The following is a 25,185-nucleotide window of genomic DNA, read 5'->3' on the forward strand; positions in this document are numbered from 1 at the left end:
CGATGATGGAGCATCTCACAAATATTCAAAATTACCATCGGGAGAAAGGAAACATTCTAACGTCGCGTTGGATTCACCTGTGCTTCATTCTACAATGATAGAATCGCCAGGACCGTCGACGAAAACACCTACGATTGGAGCGGCAAAATCAACGAATAAGGTTCTCGAGGACGTCTTCGAAACCACAGACGATTCATTCGGAACAACTATTCACCATCAAATGCAAACGTTGGAAGGTCAAAAAACGTTGTCGCAACATTTGGGTCCGCTTGGTCAAAAGTACATCGGCGAGTTCCTCAGCGGTGGTGGATCCGAGAAAAGTATAGACACCATATATGGCGTTCGTCTCGACAGGGACGAAATGATGCTTGGTAATAAAAAGTTTGACGTGGACATCAATGATAACATTATTATCGATGGCGTGCGATACTTTGGCACACCCGGTCTTTACGAGTTGATTTTTAAGAGATTGCCCGATGATGTTCTCTATAAGGAGGATGATTTGCAAAAGTACAAGAGCATATTGTTGGCTACAAACGTACATAGAAAAAATTTCACCGCGCAGAGTCGAATACGGGGCAACAGAGGATACAAGTATAAATACGTGATTGCGCCATTGATGTCAATTGAATCTACACCAAAGAGAAAGAATAAATCCGGAAAGGGAATACCTCGCGCTATGATACTAAACGATAACAAGATCGATTACGTACACTGGGACGATCCCAACGAGCTAGTGGATCGATTACGATTACTCGAAGCTTCATATAGAGCGGGCAACGACGCCCATGGCAACGAGATGCTGTCCATTATCGAGGAACTTCGTGAGGCCGGCATTATTATAAATTAAATCGTGTACCCGCGAAAGGAGTCAGACGAGAGACTGACTCTGTTTGAGAAGGACGTGCGAGCATTGTAATAAAAAATGAGTGGCAAGGAGGAACGTCGCAAAGACGGGTACGAACGACTGACGAATGATTTCGAACGGTTCTTAAATAAAAATCGGACGGTTCAAGAACGGTTGACGGATAAATATCACACGGCTCAGGATCGTTATGAAAAGACTCAAGACCGTGTAAAGGATGGATATCAAACGGTCGTAGACCGGGTGAAGAATGAGTATGAAAAATTATCTAATCGACAGAGACCGGAAGACAAGGAATGGTTACTGAAGGATGATAGAAAATAAACGAAGCTGATATACATTACATCGGGAGTTTACACACCGAAAAAACATGAGTTCATCGAAGAGAATTAGCTCCGAGAGACGACGCCTCGTCGAGGAATTACATGCATCTGCTCGAAGACATTTTCCACGAAGACGTGTTGTAATCAAAGGATTCGACGACTTGTGGCAAGCGGATATCGTCGAGATGCGTCCGTATTCGAATATTAACAGAGGTTATCATTATATACTTACCATGATCGATGCGCTGAGCAAATTCGCATGGGCAGTAGGGATGAAGAGTAAGAGCGGAAAAGAGACGGCTGACATCATCGCCGAGATAATTCGGAAGAGCGGAAGATGTCCACGCAACATGCAAACGGATATGGGCAAAGAGTTTTACAACGCCGATGTGCAGAAACTCTTGAGAAAACACCATATTAATCATTATTCCACGTACTCGGTGTTAAAAGCATCGATAGTCGAGCGCTTCAATAGAACTTTGAAGGAGAAGATGTGGAAGATGTTTACGTTGCAAGGATCTTACAAGTGGGTCGACGAGCTACCGCGTCTGGTTTCCGAATACAACGACACGCTGCATAGAACGATAGGCATGCGACCTGTGGATGTAACGCCGGCGTTGGCTAAAAAGCTGTTGGACACCGTGTATAGTCACGTTAAGATCGCTGCTCCTGCAAAATTCAAGGTCGGAGCTAAGGTACGCGTGAGCAAGCACAAGACAATTTTTGAAAAAAACTTTACACCAAATTGGACCACCGAGGTGTTTACGATCGTTAAAGTGCAAAGAACGAACCCCGTCACATACCTCCTCGAAGATTATCGTGGAAAAAGCATCGCAGGCGCTTTCTACGAATATGAGTTACATCAAGCGAAGTATCCGGACGTTTTCCTTGTCGAGAAAATTTTGAGAAAGAAAGGAGATAAAGTCTACGTGAAATGGCTGGGATTCGATGGATCGCATAATTCGTGGATAAACAAAAGAGACATTGTTTGATTTTATACACACATATATTTGTAAGAAAAAACATTGTAAAAAATATATTCAAAGCAACGTTAAATATACACAAACGTATACAAAAGAGCGGAAAGAATATACTCGTACTAAGTCACGCAAAATTAATTTACATTAAATGTTATTACAACAATAAGTCACGCAAAATTTTCGCCTTTCATTTTTTTTTTTACAATAATAAATCACACAAAAGTATCACCTTTTATTGTTACAATAATATTAAGTCATGAAATATTATCAACTTACATTGTTATATATATTGTTTAATGAGTCACGCAGAATCAACTTAAATTAGTAATAAGCATCGCATTAATTGTCTTATAGTAATACGCAATGTTATAAATAAAGTATTAAAAAAGTATAAAAAATGTGTTACGATGTTATACGCCAATGTCCCCAAGGCAATGTTTCAGTAGAATCAGGCAAGATGTAACGCTTGTCATCGAACGGGCTGAGAGCAATCTTTTTCTCTTTGATTGTGTGTACATCGTGGAGCTTCGAACGTATACACGCTTGCTGACGAGTCATTTCTATCCCGTCATGCAAGCAACGCGTATAATCTTCAAACGTTATAGTTCGTTCTACAACGCTATTCTTTACACCTTTCGCCTTTTTTGTATCGTTTTTTCCTTCTACTTTCACCGCATACATTTTTGCTCTTAGCCCTACAAATTCGGTCATAATCTTGCCGCAATTCTCGTCTTTCATTAGCCCTGGAACCTTCTTATTCGCAAGAGGCATATTATATTCATTGTCGGCGGGATAATCGCTCGTGTCGTATCTCGCGATATCACGTTTCATATCCATGTACACATTGTCACACTCAATGACATAGATGAGGCTGTCTGTGTCTGTATAGAGTATCTTACATTTATCTTTATACAATGGCAGCATATAATCATAGTGAAATTCGTAAAGACAGATTTTCGAAATGTCGAGAATACACATACCGACATATATTGGTTTGTTAAATTTTACCGATAGTTTACGCATTTCTATGGCAACCAGATTTTCTGCGAAAACGCTGCGACTATGAAAATTCGGAGCAGCAATCATGGCCTCTGCCCCGTAACGGCCTTCCCATTGCGTTACTAATTTTATATTAACGTGATTACGTACATTTTCCATGGTTTTACCGAAAACTGCATTATTCATTAATTTGTATAAATTTTTCTCGAAATCATTTTTCGCGTTCGTTCGAAACTCTGTATTTAATTCTATATAATCGCGGAGCCAGGTGGATTGAGCGAATTGAAGTACGCGATGTATCTTTACGATTCGAAGCCCGTGACGCGTGCACTGTTGAAGATTGCGGTAGTGGATGACGTAACGCTTTTTATCATGCACTGTCGCTAGTAATTTCTTCTGCCTTGACCCTGGAGGCTTATCGCTCGAAGGACAAAACGGTAAGTCACTGTGTCGATCGTGCAGCTGATTCTCATATGCAAGGTCGACTTCCAGTATATATCCGGTGTCCGAGTCAAATGCGATCGCGTTTACATCGAAATTGTCAACGTTTTCGACCCATTTAAATTCACCGTATGGCAACGGTTGACACATTGCCCACCCATACAGATTATTCACATCATTGTACATCAAATAAGTCGACGGTTTTGACGGATCGTACGATTTCATGTACTTATTATTAGCCTTCGCATATCTGCCCGAACACTGGCTTAAACCGCCACGAATTCCACGTTCCACGTAAAGTAGCATTTCTATGTCCGTGAGCAACTCGAATCTTATACCCGTTTTCTTCAACATTGCATCCCACGTGTAGCCTGGCAATGTATAGTAATGCGCGGGATCCAAACCGTAACTCTGCATGCTTTTGTCGCGAAAGTTTTCGAAAATGTCGGCTAATAATAAGACATCTGTTTTCAAATATAAATCGCTGTATTCGCCCAGCGTTTCAATTGCGAACCGTTGCCATACGTTCTCGGCATGAGCGTAATCATGCTCTGATACCGTCTGTCCGCTCAGTGAACTGTAGAAAGATTCGCGCGGTGGTAAACGCGTTTCTAAAAGCTTTTCGGCATCATCAACGTACTCGTACGGAAAAACGCCTTTGCGCGTGAGGAGTTCGAAATCCTCGTTTGACAATGTGGAAAATTCGGAACGAGTAATGTTTAATTGTTCAATACCTAGAAACGATGCCAATTTTTCGAGACTCGCACTTAGGAATTTATATGAGTCGATGAATCGAAATCGTATACAATTTCGTACCTCGCCCGATTTTGTTCCTACACCGGTAGCTGCGACGTGTTTAGTGAACGAAATATATTTTTCTTTATTAATCGGTAGTAGGTCGATCTTGCCTTCGAACGCGGTAGAAATTTCTTTTATTATAAAATGCGCGTCGTAACCGCTCAAATTGTGAAAAACGACTGGAATAACATACGTATTCTTATAATTTAAATTACATTTATTATGGGCGGGACCGCGATACTTGCCCGTCAAATGACAGTGATCACGCACCCGCCGATTGTCAAGCCACTCGTTACGGGTAAGGCCCGTATCTGATATAAACGGTTTTTCACATATATGACACTTTGTCGCGTTTAAATATGCCTCTTTCTGCTGTACAGTTAATTGTTCCATTGGAACATTGGCGGATATTCGGGCTTTCATATCGTGTGCAAGATTTTCTAACTCTTTCGCGAACCACGCGACGCAGTCCTTATCGCGGCGAAAACGATACATCGATAACGCATCGTCGTACGAGCATTTGACGTAGTAAGCTATGCTGTATACCTCGTGGTGTTGATACGCGAAACTCGACGTGTTCTCTGTTTCGTTCTTCTCCATCTTCTTCAATACGCACTCCAAATCAGCGTAAATTACAAATGGTACGCGCTCCTTGTTGTTATATGAGTCGAATTCTAGCCATTTCTGGTCTTCTCTCGGTAGTATGATTGCACAGTCATTTATTTTCTTGCACTCCGTTTCGTGCGATTGCAATTTTTCCTCTAAGTGGAAGTAATGCAGGCAACTGTAATAAACAAATTATTTTTTTACTAAACAATAATTAAAAGTGTGAAAAATTTTTTTTTTTTATATTATTACACTTACCGATCGCAAATAAATTTCTTGTGTTCGTATTTGTTTAGCTGTGAGCTGACCAGTCGCGACAGGTTTTTAATCCACGCAAAGTGGCCGTGGGTGACGTCGTGTTCATCTTCCACATAGAAGAGATTGACATGTTTCCCCTTCTTATCTTCGGTCAGTCGTAACGGCACAACATATTCTATCTTTTCTTTTTTGTCCAATTCGGTTGTGTACACATTCACAGACACGTCGTTTAAACGTTCAAATTTTCCAATGTCTTTTACTTTTATTGGAAATTGAATGTCTTCAAACTTTAACACAGTCGAATAATGTGGGTACGACGACTCCCGGTGGGCATTTCTTTCAGCGGGGTACAGGGCAGCCACCACCGACCACGCGAAGCAAGCATTGTCTTGTGATTGCACATTAATTATTGCACGCTTGTTACTTGCTTCCTTCGGCAATTTGAAGTAACATCCCGCGTGCATGGGATTAAGCTTGTTTATATTCACCATTAAATTTTGGATTCGGTGTAACGCCCAGCCGCTATCGCGTTCTTGAAACTCGTCGAGCATCGCTAATATCACTTCGATTACACGCTGTTCGTACCATTCGCGCAAATTTGACGCTCTGTATAGTTCATAGTTCTTCGTCGCGAGACTTTTATTATCGCGGTCGTCACGAATGTTTACAAATTCACCGTTGAATACGGTATTCACCTTCACATTTCCATGTTTCGCGATAGCGTCTTGCACTTGCTCGATCACCAAATCACTAGCGTCTTCCAGGAAATGTCGCGGTTCAATATAATCGGTGTTTATGACAGCACCCGTAAGAATACGTGATTCAAACGCGGTCTCAATCTCGCGCCAGATGAGCGATCTTTTACCACTGGTGCTAGCGTGCGCACCACCTCCAACGTGCACGAAACGTCTTTCTAATTGCGCTTTTGCACCCGCGAGTCGCGCGATTCTCGCCACTATAGATTGTCTGGAGCCAACGGTGAGTCGAGGACGTTTGGCACTGCTACAACATTCTTCGAGATGTGCGAGGCACTTTTCGCATCGTTCCACCCATGCACGACACTCCTCCTGAGTAGCGATCTGCGAGCATTGCTCGAGCAGTTCGCGTTCAATGTTCTCCATTTTCAATTATTAGCACGTACTATACGATGTCTCGGAGCACTCGCAAATTTTTTATTTACACGAATTACAGTATGTGTAGAACGCGTACTTGATGTAAACTTCCAAAAAGCGCATTATTATTTCCGGCCACTGATCAACTGGATCCAGCGAAATTTCTTTGACCGCCGATGATAGATTCGATACGCTTCAAAGACATCTACTGATGTCCGAGCGCTAATTACATATCTATTATACGTTCTTTTGTCTGACGAAAAATTGCATCATCTAGCGGGGGCATGAAAGATGTATCCCCACCACTCGAAGATCCCATAGAATATTCTAGATCATTCGTATACATTTGCATCCGTGTGTGACACTCTACATTACAAATCTCGATCGAGCAGAGGGAGACTTGCGCGCATACTTGCAGCGGCGTGTGCGAACCTGTTCATACGTGTTCAAGGCTAATGATACATCGTACGATTCGTCTTCGATGTAATTTGATACGTTTGTGATGAGCCGCCGTCAAAACACACGACAAGGCCATGCCTGCATCGGCAAATATAACTTGCATAAAAAATATTCTGTATCTCTCGAACGGAAGGCTAGAAAATTACGAGACTTGAAAAAGTTATACGTAGTGGAATACTGTCTTCCAATTGGATCCAGAAAGAATAACGAAAATTAGATAGAAAACATTTATAATATAATAATATAATAGTAAACACATGTGTATATTACAATAGAACAGCGAGCATTCAGTCAAGGCGTACGCTTCGTCTTCGATGTAATTCGATACTTTTGTGATGAGCCGCCGTCAAAATACACGGCAAGACCATGCTTGAGAGCTGCATCAGCAAATATAATTCTAATAAAGAATATTCTATATCTCTCGAACGTTTTTTATTTTCTCTGTCCGCTGATTTCGCGCGCTAGCGGCGGGCGGCGGGCGCGGGCGGCGGCGGCGGCGGGCGCGGGCGGCGGCGGCGGCGGCGGCGGCGGCGGGCCCGCGAAAATTGCCCGCGGAGAACCGCCGTGAAATCGCCGCGGAGGAATTGCCCGCGGGCGGCGGTGGGCCCCGCGGAAATCGCCGCGGAGAACCGCCGTGAAATCGCCGCGGAGGAGCGCCGCGAAATCGCCGCGAAATACGCCGCGGAAAACCGCCGCGGAGAACCGCCGCAAAATACGCCGCGGAAAACCGCCGCGGTATTTTAAAAATACATGCCGGTTCAAAGCCATGGGATTCCTCTCTCTCCCCAACATCATCCTCGGCGGTACATACCGCTCTGCCGCGCGACTTACCCCCACCTTTCAATCCCACCTCTAGATCAGTGGGTGACACCACCCTCTGCATCTTGAGGATCACCACCCACTCCCTGTATCATTCCCCGGACCGCGGGCTGACTCCCACGCGCGGGTCAGTTCAGCGGGCTGACCCCCACCTCCCAAGTTTGGTCTCGGGGGTCACCACCCACTCCCTGTATCATTCCCGGGTAGGACCGCGGGCTGACTCCCACGCGCGGGTCAGTTCAGCGGGCTGACCCCCACCTCCCACGTCAGACCCTGCGGGTCACCACCCACTCCGCGGTACGTACCGCAGGTACCCCCCGCGCCTACATTCCCCCCTCGCCCCTCACCCCCCCTCATTGCTCCCGAATTAGAACCGGCATAGACTTACTACTCCCGACATTCTACAACACTAGAACCACACACTCACTCTTAACATCATATAAATTTACATTCTTTTACTTTATCTTTGTGGCAACGTTGAGATAACCTAACGATAAATTTTATCTTCGTTTATATTTTGGTGGCAGCATCATTCCAAAAATTATATTAAGATTAAATCCTGACAGAAATATTAACCATCCATTATTCTTTATTTATTTGCACCAAATTAATTACCTTGAGACAATAACTTTAATAATTGATTAATTGAAATAAATATTTTATTAAATAATCTTTAAATTGCTTGCATAACAAACCTTTTTATACGATTTGAGTAAACTGTAATCTGAAAATAATAAATTAATATTATTAAATAAATCAGAAATTTGCTAACTAAGTAATTCTGCCAATTTACTATAAAACATTTGCTTTAAATGACGATTATACATCTTTAAAAATAATTACTATTAATTTTGAATAAGGAGAATATATCTAGGATGTGCCACATTAAATTATATAAATTTCATAGCTTTGTCCCACAAAAATATTTCACATCTCAAAATTTTGACCGATAAGCTAAAATTTGCATATAACATTAATTCCATAATCTTTCGTCGTGAATACAAAGATCGCAATTTCAAATTTGTATCTCAGAAAAATTTTTCATAATAAAATAAACATTCTCAAATAAATTTATTTAAAAGGACTAAGAGCTACAATTAGTTTTGGTACTCCGCGTACATTAAGAATATATATATATATATATATATATATATATATATATATATATACCGGGTGTCCCAGACCACCCGTCCCACCCGATTTTTTCGTAAACGCGACATTTTAAAGAAAAATGTTTCAGACAAAAGTTGTAGGGTTTTAAAAGATCTATTTACTGATTTTATCAGTTTGACCTTGGATGGCGTCGCCAAGGTCAGATCAAAATAACATTAACTTTTTTAAATAGGACACCTCATTTTTGGTTCCAGAATCTAATAGCTGGTGTCAAGACCTTTCCAAAACACTATAAGAAAGTTTATTTTTGTTGAGTACTTTCCGAGTTGTGAGGCTTAAAAGTTACGGTGTACTGTAACCTTCAAGCGTCATAACTCGGAAAGTCCTTAACCAAAATAAACTTATTTATAGTGTTTTGGCAAGCTCTCGAAATCGACTACAAGAAAATGCAATGAAAAATATAAGCAGAGGACACCGACTTCGCCCATGGTATCACGTCGAATAATGCTTTCTCTCTCGACCCAGCGTCGAGCGAGGAGGATGCACTATCGTAAAGCCCCCCACCACTTTCCGCCCGCACCCCGATCGTCGCCGCGCAGCCTAGACACACGTACGAGCGCGGCTCCGCGTGTGTGCGGCAGCCGAGCGCTAGCGTCGAGAAACACCATTTCTGCCGGTGCGTGTACCTATAGTCCTACGCGTAGAGTTTTGAAGATACCTAATTACCGAGATCTCTAACATTCGGTACAGCTCTATGATGCCGTTTATTCTTGATTTATTAATATTAATCTTCATTTAATGTTGATTATTGTAGCAATAAAGTAATTTTCACGAAAAAGCACCCTTACATACCACTCCTAAAAGTCATTGCTTAGAATTCATAATATTACGCAACTCGTCACCAATTCACGTTTTCTAATAAGCAACCCGGTCGTAAGCGTAATTTGTAGTTATGCCTTACCCGAACGAAGAAGCTGCGTTAATGATGTCAGTTTTGGGTAGAGCTGGAAATGCTTTCGAGCAGCTGAAATAATGTGGCGAAATGAATATCCCGATCATACACCACATTCGCGCAAAGTTTTCAGTCGCTTACAACGTCGAATAATTGTTAAAGGTATTGTTCAGCCGGATCATAATAAGGGAAGGCAAATTCATTGATCAGTTCGTTCAGTAAGAGCACCTGATGTAATTGCATCTGCCTTTGTAACCCCGAATGATTCTTTAAAGCGACGAGCAAGAGATAGTGGAATAAGTCGAAGCACGATCAGTCGAATTTTTCGTGAAAATTCATTCCATCCATATCGAATGTCACTTCACCAGGCCATGACATTGAACGATCATAGACAAAGACTGATATTCTGTAATTGGATTACTCAACAATTACCTAATTTCCATAGAAGTATTTTATTTTCTGATGAGTGCACCTTTAAAAGTGACGGCGAAATAAACACACATAATTTTCGTTATTGGGCACAAGAGAATCCACATTGGTATCGAGAAATGGATCATCAACGTATCTGGAAAGTCAATGTTTGGTGCGGAATTGTTGATACGCATATCGTGGGACCATTTTTCTTTCAAGAGAATTTAAACCGTTTTTTATACGCCGATTTACTCGAAAACGAACTTCCACGTTTACTTGAAGATATTCCACTCCAATTACGTCTAAATATGTGGTTTCAACAGGATGGATGTCCCGCCCACACGTCTGTCATTGCTCGTCATCAACTGAACCGCATATTTCGCGGCCGATGGATAGGTAAACATGGTCCACATAATTGGCCACCACGATCACCGGACCTTACAATTTTAGATTATTATTTGTGGGGACGAATAAAAGACCTTGTATACCGCGAACGACCTACGACTGCAGAAGATATGAAAAACAGAATTCGACAAGTCATTCAGTCTCTAGATACTGACGAAATTCGTCGGGCGACGGATGATTTCCAAAGTAGGGTAACAGCCTGTATAAATGCACGTGGTGGACATTTTGAACATCGAGACTGAACAACATGCGTATGCACAAAGGTGACGGCAAGGGGAACCACCTTATGAAAGCACCCCGACAAAGGTGACGGCGAGGGGAACCACCTTATAAAGCACCCCGACAAAGGTGACGGCAAGGGGAACCACCTTATGAAAGCACCCCGACAAAGGTGACGGCAAGGGGAACCACCTTATGAAAGCACCCCGACAAAGGTGACGGCGAGGGGAACCACCTTAAAAAAGCACCCCGACAAAGGTGACGGCAAGGGGAACCACCTTATGAAAGCACCCCGACAAAGGTGACGGCAAGGGGAACCACCTTATGAAAGCACCCCGACAAAGGTGACGGCGAGGGGAACCACCTTAAAAAAGCACCCCGACAAAGGTGACGGCAAGGGGAACCACCTTATGAAAGCACCCCGACAAAGGTGACGGCAAGGGGAACCACCTTATGAAAGCACCCCGACAAAGGTGACGGCGAGGGGAACCACCTTAAAAAAGCACCCCGATAAGGTGTAAGTACGATCTTGTTACCTACACGTGGTACACCTTAGGTAACGCTAATACCTACAGGCGGCACCGATTATTTCGTTTTTACATTTTAAAAATGTTACTTTGACTTATACCTTTATGCCCAAGATCGATCTCAAGGTCGAATTCAAGATCATCATTAGGTTGATCCCTCGAAATCATGCAAATTTTGTCTGAGCCATTTTTTTGTACAAGCACATCCCTACGTTTTAAAAGAGTGGGACGGGTGGTCTGAAACAGGTATATTTTTCATTGCATTTTCTTGTAGTCGATTTCGAGAGCTTTCCAAAACACTATAAATAAGTTTATTTTGGTTAAGGACTTTCCGAGTTATGACGCTTGAAGGTAACAGTACACCGTAACTTTCAAGCCTCACAACTCGGAAAGTACTCAACAAAAATAAACTTTCTTATAGTGTTTTGGAAAGGTCTTGACACCAGCTATTAGATTCTGGAACCAAAAATGAGGTGTCCTATTTAAAAAAGTTAATGTTATTTTGATCTGACCTTGGCGACGCCATCCAAGGTCAAACTGATAAAATCAGTAAATAGATCTTTTAAAACCCTACAACTTTTGTCTGAAACATTTTTCTTTAAAATGTCGCGTTTACGAAAAAATCGGGTGGGACGGGTGGTCTGGGACACCCGGTATATATATGTCAGAACATAATAATACTGTTTCTTAACATTACCATAAAGTCAAATTTTGATCAATAACCTAAAAATTTTATATAACATAAAATTCTCAGTATTTAAGTGCCTAAACGATCACATAAAAGTTATGCCCAAATCTAACATAATTATAAATTTATAAAAATTAACCCCAAAATTTTTTATATGACATAAATTTATGTCAATCAATTATGTGCAAACTTATGTGTGACAAAATTATGTGCAATCAATTAGCTAAACAGTTCCATAGAAATAACATCAAAATTTTAATTGTTTAAACCCCTATGATATAACAATGTTGAAATTTTTACAATTTACAATGACAAAGGGAGTTATGTATCGGCATCAATACTGTTTTACCTTCTCTATAAGTACATATTATTAATACTAGCTCATATTAATATCCATTATAAATTTTTAATTTGTTTAAACGAAATATTGATTTACAATTTTTATAAATTTTGCCACACAACTTCTTTTGACCATCTGAATTTAACTATACACCTTTTATTTTGATCAAAAATAATAACTTTTTTATATGTTTTAATAAACAAATTATCAAAAATTCAAAATATACGTTTGAAAGGCCTTCCATAAAAACAATTTTAGGAATTGGTCTGAACTCTTAATCTCTAACCGTTCCGGAGCTATAATTTTTTGAAAAACTCACCCCGGAACCACCCTCATGGCACAAAATGTACTCCGAAAGAAAGGAGGCAGGGCCGTTCATTATAGACATACTCCCGACCTTAAAATAATTTTTTTTCGAAATCACCCCCTCCGATCAAAACCACCTCCATAAGGAAAATTACGCCTTAAATAATTAATAACATCCCCCTAAGTCTCAAATTTTTCCGACAAATAACATAGAAGTTACAAATTTTTGAAGTAAAGTATTTATATACCTTACTTTTGGGACACCCTATACATATATAATTATTTCCATGTCAAGATTAAAGATTAAATATATTATTAAATTTATTAAAATCTTAAAATAACTCCATAGTTCAATTCTCGCAAAAATAACCCTATTAGTTTAAAAATAAATCCATTTAACATTTTAAATTTATTAACAATCGATTCTGACAAAACGAAAATACTATCAAAAATTTCGGAGTAATAAATTGTACTTAAGAATTAAATTTCATTTTTCTATCTCTAATAGTTTATGAGGAAGAAAAATTTTAATTAAGAAATATCATTAATTAATAAAAATTATTAATCATTATAATTAAGGAATAAAATTATTTTCTAAATTTTTAATATCGCAAATCATACCCACAGATTTATTTTCAGGTTTTTATCCCGTAAAATACGCGAGAAACAGAACATAAAAAATTTATTGTTTATAAAAATCGCTAATTATTAAGTTAAAAATATAAAATTATTATTTTACTACTCGAGACCGAAAGTTACTTTAACGATTTAAATTTCACGTTTTAGCTCAAATAGTTTGGAAGTAATCCAAAAGTTATCTAAGAAACCTAATAAATTTTTATTGCAAAAACGGTAACATATAAAAGGCTCGCGCTTATATCCTTTATACATATGGACCTAACGATCATCATGCATTTTAGGACGGAGCTCTAAGTAACTCCAATTTATTATAACAAATTCCGTTAATAATAAAACTTCAATTGTTTATAACAACTAAATGGTTACCCCTACGACTTTGAAACATTATTAAAAAACAAAGAGCTTAAGCTAAAGAATACTGTTCTAAAATTTAAATTTTTTAAGACTAATAGTTTCGACAATATAAAATTTCAAACTTTCGCGTTATACGTATGCCTTAGTATGACAAAATGGCGGATACACAGGTACACGAGAAACGCAAAGCCTTATACCTGTAAAATATGAACTTTTCCAATATAACTCTCATTAGATTTTTGCTACGGTCAAATTAAAGACAATATTATTTCATTACTAAAGTTTTAATTTCATAATTTTCACTTCAAATGTTAACGATTAATTCAATTGTTAATTTAAAATTATTGCATAAAGTGTATGTACTCAAATAAGCTGCAGATCGTTGAAGCTATACGAACTTGCCAAATTATATAAAATCGAATAAAATAGTCAGTCATCAGGACGAATCTCATATAATACATAAGTAATTATTTATTAAAAATTAAATAAATTTAACAATTGTTTACCTAATAAACAATTTTTATGAATAAATGCTCCTTGCTGAAAAATTAACTATCTCGAAAAATAAAGAGGGAACGTTTGGCATAAAACTCGCTCTTCACCTTAAAATACATCTAAAATATGTCATTTTGCTAAATTAAAAATTTATTTAATACCCCCTAATCACCAAACTTGAATACGTTTTAGGATACATATTTAAAAATACGCTTGCAAAATTTCAAGAATTCTTACGTACTAATTTAAAAGTTATAAAATGAGAACGACATAAAGTCACTTCTCACAGTACGCATATATACTCACGCATACACGCACGACATGTATGTGAGAACCCACTACATGAACAAGTCAAATGAGAAACTTTTTTAAATAACGCATATTTAACATTTTTAATACGGGCATATAAAAGAAAACGTTATTTTACAATCAAAATTTCAATTTCACAGCTCTGACTCAAATTGTTAACTAACAAGCTCAATTTGCAACTAACAGTTATTACACGTACAGGGTTTGTCCGGAAAGTAATAGGACTGAGTCGATTTAAAAAAATTTATTGAGCCAATTGTTACAATTCTTTAAAAACTTTCAAAATAGGCTCCTTCTGCGTCGATGCAGCGCTGCCAGCGCGATTTCCAAGCATTGAAGGCGTCACGGTAGGCATTCTCCGGAATAGCCTTGAGAGCCGCGGTGCATGCTGCTTGTATCCCCTCTGCCGTCTCAAAATGCTTGCCTTTCATCGGCCTTTTCAGGCGAGGAAACAAAAAAAGTCTGGGGGGGCCACATCTGGGCTGTAGGGCGGCTGCGGAAGCGTTGGGATGCCGGCCTTGGTCAGGTAGCTGTTCACAAGAAAGGCGGTGTGAGCCGGGGCGTTGTCGTGGTGCAACTTCCAGTCGGCTGCGATGTCTTGTCGGACCCGATTGACCCTTCGTTTGAGTCTCTTGAGCACTTCCACGTAAAACTTGGCGTTGACGGTTTGTCCAGGAGGAACAAATTCATGGTGGACGATGCCTTTGATGTCAAAAAAGACAATGAGCATCGTTTTCACTTTCGATTTGCTCATTCTTCCCTTTTTTGGGCGAGGAGACGCCGGCGTGTGCCACTCGGAAGATTGCCTCTTTGTCTCGGGATCATACTCGAAGATCCAGGACTCGTCACCTGTGATTACGTTATTCAAAAATTGAGGGTCACTTTCACACATGTTCAAATTTTCTTGGCACACTTCTACTCGCCGCAATTTCTGGTCGTCAGTGAGCACTTTTGGGACCATCTTCGCGCACACCTTGCGCATGTTCAAATGCACCGTCACAATGTCATGAACCACAGATTTTGGTAAATTTAACATCTGGGCAATTAAACGAATACTTAGTCGACGGTCTGAGTTCAAAACTTTGCGCACACGAGTCACATTGTCGGTGTTTGTCGAAGTCGAAGGTCTTCCAGCACGGTCTTCATCGGCGACCTCTTCCCGGCCCTCCAAAAAGGCCTGGTGCCACCGAAACACACCACTTCTTGCTAAAGCAACATCTGGGTAAGCCTGCTTGATCATATCAAACGTCTCTGTCGCAGATTTACCGAGTTTCACACAGAATTTAATCGCGTACCTCTGCTCTAACGAACGCTGCATTTTCGGCTTGCACCACTCACAGAAACACGTCGCGCGAAAATGACTGTCCTGACTCTCCAGGTGCTCGGAGACAACCGACCAGCCGCTCGTTCGTTAGCTAGGAACGCCCTCTACCGAATCCAGTCGGCGCGTACACGCTCCAAAGTACAGTCGCGGCGGAAGAAAATCAGTCCTATTACTTTCCGGACAAACCCTGTATATCGTATTTTAGCAAGCAAGAAGTCTTCGTAGCTGTATACTCTCGGCGACGGCTTACGAATTCCAGTGACAAATTTAAAATTATATTAAAGCCTTTCGATTTATAATAAATTCTTATTAACTATTAACAAATGATGAAAAATAATTTAATTAACAATTGCAAATAAAATCCTCTTAATTATAAAATTTTTAACCTCCTAATAAGAAATAATTATTCAGCATAAGAATCACAGCTAACATATACGAAGGTACACATATAACATACAATTAACGGCTTATTGTCACTAAAACCTCCCCCCCCCGTCTTCTCTATAAAATGTGGTGTTTGAGTTAAAATAAACTTTCGAAAATATGGAACGCAAGATTTCATTTCAATAAGTTCATCTGTTTCCAAATTACAGACGTTACAAGTCAAATAAGCTGAAATAATTTAGCGAGATTTTTCCGACGGACACCTTCGTGCACTTACACATTGACAGCATCACACGGATACTCTTAACACATAGACAGCACTAAAAGATTTTTTGGCAATACTTAGACTTTTCTTACCACTTTCCTAAGATACATAATATTTTTATATATTCAAATACAAGGTCTCGATTTTCTCTGATTATCCATTCAAAAGTTATTGAATAAAATATATATATAATTTTATTCATTGTTCCAAATGCATCTTCTTAAGAGAATAGCCTTGATAATGATTGCATCATTGCGTCATACGTTCATGCGTTGATAAAATTCCATGCAAGCAAAAGTTTCTGTTACGTCCTGCGGAGTAACAATTCTTTTCTTTCGAAATCGATGCAGCCAAGCAACCGAAAATTGCGAAAAGATGATCTATCTTAACTGCGCAGATACGCTAAAATTGTCCGGTCGAGTCAATACGGTTGGTCTACCCTTAACACGTGCCGATTTTGGCGGAAGCAAGCGTTGAAACGCGGATGATTGACCCCATCGACACGAAACACTTGTCGCGCAATTAATAGGTAGCGCGTGGGCAATAATAAGAGACAGTACACCTGCGGATTAAAATCCCATAGGAATCATAGGCAAAATCAGGTATAAAAGGAAGGAGCTCCGGAGCTCGCGAGCACTTACAGCACTTTTTTCATTCTGTTCAATCGCTCATTTTCGTCATTCATTGTTCGCGATTCACTCCAGTTCGATCCGTAGCACATTCCGTGACATTATATGTCCGAGTTTGTGACGTTCGGATTCGTACTCGTCATACATAAATTTGACGCGGCATTGTGAGAATTAGTCAACAAGTTCTTTTGCAACTTCTGAACACTCTGAGTGCCAACCGTCGACCAGCCGTCCGCCGTTGTAAGCTGAATCCGCTCCGCCAAACACCAAATCGTTTGCACCTTCATAAATTTCACCCAACAGTAAGTCTTAGCCGTCCATTATTTTTTTACTCTTCATAAGACTACCTTCTCTCTCTAGTAAGATATTTATTATATTTTTTAAAATACTTATATACCCAGTATTATTTCACCACCCTTCTTTTCCTCTCTCTATTACTTTCTTCACCTTCCGCAGGATACAATCGAACTCTCTCTCTCTCGATTGGGTCCGCATCTCTCCTTTCACTTTCCGCAGAATACAATCGAACTCTTTCGATTGGGTCCGCGACTCTTTTTCTTTCTGCAGGATACAATCGAGCTCTTTCGATTGGGTCCGCAACTCTTTTTATTTCCCGCAGGATACAATCGAACTCTTTTTTGATTGGGTCCGCGACTCTCTTTATTTCCCGCAGGATACAATCGAACTCTCTTTCGATTGGGTCCGCGACTCTCTTCACTTTCCGCAGGATACAATCGAACTCTCTCTCTCTCTCGATTGGGTCCGCATCTCTCCTTTCACTTTCCGCTGGATACAATCGAGCTCTTTCGATTGGGTCCGCACCTCTCTTTACTTTCCGCAGGATACAATTGAATTCTCTTTCGATTGAGTCCGCGACTCTCTTTTTACTTTCTGCAGGATACAATCGAGCTCTTTCGATTGAATCCGCAACTACTTTTTAATCCCTGCTGGATACAATCGAACTCTGGTTCGATTGAATTCGCGGCTTTCTTTGCTTCCATCGGAAACGAAGAATTCCTTTCTTTTTATTAAATCAAACTCTTTCCTTTTCTTTCTTTCAAGAAGTTACAATCTAGATTTTATTTTCCTTTATTAGAAAGAGAGAACGTAGCCTTAATTCTCAAATTCATTTTAGTGCGTAAGCGAGTCTATGAACATAAATCTCGAAAAGGCATTAAGAATTGTCGGAATCGTTGAAATAAGAAGCTCCGGAAGCTTAGCGCATCGTTATCACTCTACGGAAAATTATACAATCTGCGAGGAGAAAATTCTGTTTTGACTAGCGCTCTAATTAATTTAAGAACTTCCGACGAACCGACTGATTCATCTCCACCAGTCTCAAATCCGTCCGCCGAATCATTCTCTTCTTCCCCTTGTCGTCATCCTTCCCCCTCTTACTCCCCTGGATCTCATGTAGAAACAGATTTTAAACAATCACCAGGGTCACCTTCTTCTACTTTCGATCCCTTTGCAGAGCCCTTAGTATCTCTCGGGATTCAACTTTTTCTCCTACAGATTTTCCTCCTACACCTTTCCCCGATTTTTTTCATCGTAACCCCGATTCACCTGTTCGAAGACCCCCGGAAGATCCATACTCCCCCGTGTTAGAGTTTCCTCAAGAAAACCTGCATTCCTACTCATTATTTACTCCCGAAGAAATAGAGAATATCGTAAACGAAAATATCGAAGCGAATCGAAGAATAGCCAATGAATTGGAAGAAATCTTCGACTCGCTCCAAAAACTACCTGGATAACTAAAAATCCCCTGATCACAATACACACCCACACACGCACATTTATATCTCGTTAAGCACAAATGCAACCAATTAGAATTTAAGTTTATAATTGCATTTTCTGTTAAGATTTCTTAAACCGATTATAAGACTTTTCTTCTTTTTATCATACATGTTCTCTGCTAACAAAAATGTTATTCGTAAATTAATTATTATTATTTTAATAATTACCACTTATCATTGTAATCGTTTATTTCTTTTATTATGTTAAAATAAATTGTAATCTTAAATTTTAATCATTTTTGTTTATTTCTACCACCTCTAATTCCCGCTCCGATAAAATTGCACTTGGTCCGATCCCGCGGAAAAACGATTTAATTTGTTTACGCAAAATAAGGACTACACGAATGCAAGAGTTTGAATGAGAGTCATAGGCCGTCATTCTCGACACCTGACCTACATTCTGACTCACCTGACGCATTCGACTCGTCGCACTCGCCCGGAAACATGTGTGCGCAAGATTAGGTCTGTTCCGTTCTTCCTATCTCACTCAAATTATTTCTATAAGTTTCTACCTGCCAATCGACCCGAGAGACTTATTTTGAGAATTCTGGACGTAACATTTCTTTAAATAAATCTAATATAAAATCACGGTAAAATATTATAAGTAAAAACTCTATTTGAATAGTAAGAACTCCTCTTTCTTTTAGACACTCTACAATCACGAAATTACAGTATCAATCTTATTATAATAATATTAAAAATTAACTATTATTTTATTAATAAATTACAGAAAATTTTAAGGTATAACTGTTCAGAGAAAGTTTAGATAGACTTGCCGCCGAAATGCGGCGCGGCGGGAGGATTGAAAATCCACCGAGTGCCGTCGGAGGCTAAGAGGTTAGCCAGTTCACCCACATCTTTGGAGGCGGAGGAGAACATCCTTCGCAATTCCGTATCCGCCCCAACGAGGTTGGTGCCACAGTCGCTTGCTAGTGTGGCACAGATCCCACGACGAGAGCAGAATCTCTTGAAGGCGGCCAGAAATCCAGCTGTTGAATAGTCGGTGGCGAGCTCTAAATGCACGGCGGAGGTGGCCATGCAAACAAAAAGGATCAGGAAGGCCTTGTAGCGACGAGCACAGCGACCGGGCCACGATTTCAGCAGGAACGGTCCGGCGTAGTCCACTCCGGCGTTGGTAAAGGGCCGTGAAGGAGTAACTCGGGAAGGAGGAAGTTGACCCATAAGTTCCTCCGCGGCGGCGGCCCGATAACGAGCACATCGGACGCAACGCCGAATGACCCTGCTGATGGGAGCTCGACCGCCGAGGATCCAAAATTTGCGCCTCAGAGTGGCGAGGACGAGTTGAACGCCCCCATGTATGATGCGGAGGTGAGTCTCCTCGATTATGAGGTGCGAGAGGAACGAATCGCGCGGCAAGAGGATGGGATGCTTAGCGTCGGGGTCGAGCTGAGAATTCTGAAGCCGCCCGCCAAGCCGGAGGACGTCTTCCGGATCGAGGAATGGAGTAAGGCGCAGGAACGGATGTGAGCGAGGAAGCGCGGAGCCTTGAGAGAGAGTGGCAAGTTCAGCTGCAAAATGTGCCCTTTGAATGTGCAGCACCCAGAACTTTTCGGCGGCTGCGATTTCCTGCGGTGTGAGCGCGAGGGCGTCGGTGTCTGGAGGGCGTCGTCGAAATCGAGCGGCAGCCCGAAACAGCCAGGCAGTGATACGGATCAAGCGCATGAATTTGGAATAGCGGAAGACGAGCTCCCAGAGAGCGCCTGGTCGAGTTACATTCGCGTGGCACGGTCGAGCCGGTCGCTCCTCCAAATCGACTGCACCATCCGGAAGCGGAGCTGCGGTGTTCCAGGACGCAACGTGAGAGGAAAGCCAAGGTGGGCCATCCCACCAGAGTCGATGCGTTAGGAGCTCTCGAGGAGAGAGGCCCCGCGAGGCACAGTCGGCGGGGTTGTCGGTCCCGCTGACGTGATGCCAGGAAGCGTCAGGAGCGAGATCGTGAATGGCGACGACTCTGTTCGCCACGAAGTCCTTCCATCTGGATGGGTGGCCTTGCAGCCATGCCAGGACCACGCTGGAGTCAGTCCACAGATGCGCCGGCGTGCTCGAGAGTTGAAGAGTCGTCCGGACTCGGGACAGAAGGCGAGACAAAAGCAACGCTGCAGAAAGTTCGAGGTATCGTCGTACGCTTGAGCGGAGCAACCTTACTTTTTCCGGTGATCAGTGACACCGTTGTTTGACCTTCGATCGTGATACATCGAAGGTAGAGCACAGCTCCGAGGGCGGCGTTTGAAGCATCCGAAAACCCGTGGATTTCCATGGAGGCGGATGGATGGATGCCGAGCCAGCGAGAGAGAGAGATAGACGAGATGGCATTTAGTTCCGCCTCGAAGTCCAGCCATCGTTGAGCCCACGGTGCAAGAAGTGGCTGGTCCCACGGCACTTGAAGCTTCCACAGACCTTGGAGAAAGATCTTTGCCACGACGATGATGGGAGCGATCCACCCTAGAAGATCAAACAGTTGGGCGACTCGTGAGAGCACCACTCGCTTAGTCAACGTGGTGGACGCCCGCGGCAAGTTCAACTGAAAGATAAAGAAGTCATCACGCGGATTCCAGGCGAGACCAAGAGCCCGGGGCAATGCGTCGAGCGAGAACGCTCTTGGTGCAGTAGACGCAATGCGAGCATCCTCGACCTTGGTAAGGACGGCGGGATCGTTTGAAACCCATTTGTGAAGGCGAAAGCCGTCCGCCATGAGCAGATTGTTCGATTGTTCAGCCTTGGCTTGCGCGAGAGATAGCGTATCCGCGCCGGACAGGACGTCGTCGACGTACATCTCACCTTGGAGAACTGGGGCAGCCAGTGGAAATTGAGGGCCGTCATCGGCGGCGAGCTGCGACAATACGCGCAGGGCGAGGTACGGAGCGCACGACAACCCATAGGTCACCGTACACAATAGATACTCCTGCGGAGGCCCGTCTCTGCTCCAGAGAATCCGCTGAAAATGGCGGTCGTGTGGATGGACCTCGATCTGTCGGTACATCTTTTCCACGTCGGCGAGAAACACGAAGTTGTACCGACGCCAGCGGAGCAAGACATCGGCGAGATCCTGTTGGAGCTTTGGGCCTATGTGCAGGCATTCGTTGAGGGAGACCCCGGACGAGGAAGGAGCGGAGCCATTGAAAACGACGCGCAATTTAGACGATGAACTGCCGGGTCGCAACACCCCGTGATGCGGCAGGAAGAACGACGCGCCAGAATGCGTGTCTGCTGGCGTATTCCTGGAGAAAATCGGCGTAGAGTTGCGCGAGTTCTGGATTGGAGGCGAAGCGCTGTTGCAGTCGGCGGAGAGCACGCTCCGCGCGTGAGCGAGAGCTACCGAGAGATGAGACAGAGGTTTTAAACGGTAGGCGGACAATGTATCGGCCTGATGCAGAGCGCCGGTGAATGTCACGAAAATGCGCCTCGCAGTGAGCTTCATCCTCCGTGAGTGCGGATTGAGACGTGGGTGCGACTTCCTCCTGCGTCCAGAATTGGCGGAGTAGAGTCTCGAGCTCCCGTTCTGGGCAGTTGCTAGTGCCGTGCGACGGCGATGCAGTGGGCGTAGACAGGTTCGGTACCACGCCAGACGGGCCGTATATTACCCAGCCGAGCTTGGAATGCTGCGCGACTGGTTGTCGCGGAGTACCACGACGGAAGGTTTCGCCGAATAGATGGCCAAGCACGTCCGAGCCAAGGATGAGGTCCACCGGTCCAGGCTTATATCAGGTTGGATCAGCGAGAGGCAGATTGCCCAGATGGCTCCATGCGGTCGGGTCCACCTCCTCTCCAGGCGCCCGGCTCATCACGCGAGGCACAACGTAAGCAGCAGCGTCGAACTCGAACGTGGGGTCGACGCAGGATTGCAATCGGAGAGCAAGTGCGCCACGCGTGGTGTACGATGGTAAGGACCCGACTCCGAGTAGAGGAATGCTCGCGCGATGACGAGGACACCGCAGGAGCTGCGCGAACGATTCACGGACAAGGCTGAGCTCCGCGCCGAGATCGAGAAGAGCGCGCGCTTCAATTGCCTGCCCGGAGCGATTCAACACGCGGACGCGGGCGGTGGGCAGCAACGTCATCGCGGGCGCATCCAGGCGACACCCGGACGCGTGGAGTGAGATAGCGCCTGAGCCCGTGGCGACGGCAAATGCTGCAGCGGAGGATGAGGCCTCGCTCGCGGCACTTTGACCGGGCTGCAGTGCAGCACTCGAGGTCGCGGACGCACGATGAATGAGAGTATGATGATGCCCACCGCAGAGCCGACATCGTTTAGCGGATTTGCATTCGATTAACCGGTGATTGCCGAGGCAGTTCGCACACAAGCGTTTTGATACAACGAACTCGCGTCGGTCCTCCGTCGGTTTAGCAGCGAATTCGTTACAGGAGGTTATGAAGTGAGAACCGTCACAGAAGGAGCACTTGAACGAGTAAGCGTTGACGGCGTTAACGCGCGAGGCGGGCTTCGTAGCGAGCGTTTTAGCAGCCTTGACATTCTTGCTGGAATTCCCGGGAGCGATCACCTCTAGAGCGCGAATGCGCCCATCCAGAAAATCGTCGAGCTCGCGGAACGTTGCCGGATCCGTGGCGGTACCCTGACGCAGCTCCCACGCCTCGCGCGTCTCAGGATCGAGTCGACGAGTAATGAAGTGAACCAAGATGAAGTCCCACGAATCGATAGGCGCACCGAGAGCTCCGAGCCCACCGAGCGCTTCCTTAACGGTAGATACCAAACCTTTTAAATCACTGACGGATTTGCGCGCGATTGGGGCGATAGCGAAAAACTTGTCCAAATGAGCGCTAACGATAGCACGTTTGTTCTCGTATCGAGCCACGAGCGCATCCCACGCTGGACCGAAATTATCGGCGGTGACCGGGACGTTCGCGATATGCCGAGCGGCATCCCCAGTGAGACTGCTCTTGAGATGATGGAATTTTTCCACCGCAGGGATGTCGTCGTTGGAGCCGACCATGGACTGAAAGAGATCGCGAAATGACGTCCACGACTGGTAATCGCCCGAGAATTTCGGAAGCGTGATTTTCGGGTGAGATCGCGCGGTGCTAGAGACAAGGCGAGAAGTGTCATTGCCGAGAGAAGTATTTAACGCACACGGCGAAGCCGCACGATCGCGCATCCGAAGCACTTCCGCTTTGACGTCGATGTAAGCGGTTTCGCACTGATCATACAAGTCGTCTTGAAAATACTTGTGAGAATCGAGCTCTTTCGTTCGCTTACCGAGAAGGACAGAATGAGCGTCAGCGAACTTCCTCCATTTGGAATCGAGCAGCTCGAGCGTGGTGTCTAGATGCTGCCGAGTCAGGTTGTCCTTCCCCCGTTTTTTGAGATTCTCCACCGTGCGGTTGATTCGATAGAAGATATCGTTCTGTTGCAGGACGGTGGACTTGAACTCGGCCATGACGCTTGCGTGGAGCGGAACAGTCGATTAACACTCGAAGTCACAATTCGCGGAGGTCACTCAGTCCGAAATTAGTCAGTCACACTAGATGAGAGATTCCCGTCGAGTTTGAGAGTTAGAAGATAGGCGCGAACTCGCGAGTGTCTGAGCGGCGGCGAGATTGGAGTCACTGATACGGCCGCGCGCGCATACGCGATCGATCTCACTCGCGAATCCGGCTCGAAGGACCAGAAAATGTTCAGAGAAAGTTTAGATAAGCTTTGGAAGAAAGGATGGGAGAAAGAAAACATGCAATGCCGAGAGAGAGGTAAAGCACTGGCTTCATTCAACTTCGTACTTGCAACAGTGAAATGAAATGCGCGAGATAAAGACTTTTACATTAAGCGAGAGCGAGTGATTGTCTGCAAGCCGAATAGCGAAAGACTGGCGCGCTCCGGAATGCGAGCAGCGAGGATCCGCGATTTTGGCGGCAGGCAGTGGCGCGCGGAACCCGCGGATTGGCTCTGTTTGGAGCAGATCACGCGAACATGAGCGTGTTTGCGCGTGATGTTTTCGTGAAGCGACGCGGCAGGCAGGAATGCTCCGAGTCAATATTCTAAATAATAACGCGTGTTGGAATTGACAAAAGACCGATTTTGCTTTGAACAATAACAAAAATAAAAGATGTATCTCACCACCAATTATCGTGTAAGCCAGGAAATAAATGAATAAATATCTCCATTAATTTTTAAATGAATTAAGTAGTATATCTACACACATATAGACGCACACATCTTTACGCCTATATATATATACAGGCAACAGACAAGCTCCTTTAAATAATAATTTTACATACTTCCTACCTATAACCCTCAAAAGGCAATATCTTTTTACACTTCAGATTTTAAATTTCGTTAAAATCTGTCCGCGCGTTTAAGAAATATAAATTTTTCTTTCTTTAAAATATTTATATATT

At 43.3% G+C, this 25,185-nt stretch overlaps 4 protein-coding genes across 4 annotated transcripts; 1 reads left to right on the forward strand and 3 right to left on the reverse strand.

Moving 5' to 3' along the window:
* Nucleotides 1–1,235: 1,235 nt before the first annotated feature.
* Nucleotides 1,236–13,817, forward strand: LOC120359075. Its single transcript, XM_039455376.1, has 3 exons — nucleotides 1,236–1,621; nucleotides 1,664–1,883; nucleotides 13,761–13,817. The coding sequence occupies exons 1-3, from the start codon at nucleotides 1,236–1,238 to the stop codon at nucleotides 13,815–13,817; spliced, it is 663 nt and encodes a 220-aa protein (XP_039311310.1).
* Nucleotides 13,818–14,857: 1,040 nt separating this feature from the next.
* On the reverse strand, nucleotides 14,858–15,736 carry LOC120359076 (protein GVQW3-like). The gene has a single exon (XM_039455378.1). It carries the CDS (start codon nucleotides 15,734–15,736, stop codon nucleotides 14,858–14,860), a length of 879 nt encoding a protein of 292 aa, XP_039311312.1.
* Nucleotides 15,737–19,578: 3,842 nt separating this feature from the next.
* Nucleotides 19,579–22,255, reverse strand: LOC105204477. Its single transcript, XM_026141116.1, has 2 exons — nucleotides 20,983–22,255; nucleotides 19,579–20,933 (listed from the first exon to the last, which is right to left on the reverse strand). The coding sequence occupies exons 1-2, from the start codon at nucleotides 22,253–22,255 to the stop codon at nucleotides 19,579–19,581; spliced, it is 2,628 nt and encodes an 875-aa protein (XP_025996901.1).
* A 283-nt stretch (nucleotides 22,256–22,538) lies between these two features.
* Nucleotides 22,539–24,230, reverse strand: LOC113005488. The gene has a single exon (XM_026141115.2). The coding sequence runs from the start codon at nucleotides 24,228–24,230 to the stop codon at nucleotides 22,539–22,541; it is 1,692 nt and encodes a 563-aa protein (XP_025996900.1).
* Between the last annotated feature and the right edge of the window lie 955 nt (nucleotides 24,231–25,185).

The sequence above is a fragment of the Solenopsis invicta genome, chromosome 12 (assembly GCF_016802725.1).
Source record: "Solenopsis invicta isolate M01_SB chromosome 12, UNIL_Sinv_3.0, whole genome shotgun sequence".
Taxonomy (NCBI): domain Eukaryota; kingdom Metazoa; phylum Arthropoda; class Insecta; order Hymenoptera; family Formicidae; genus Solenopsis; species Solenopsis invicta.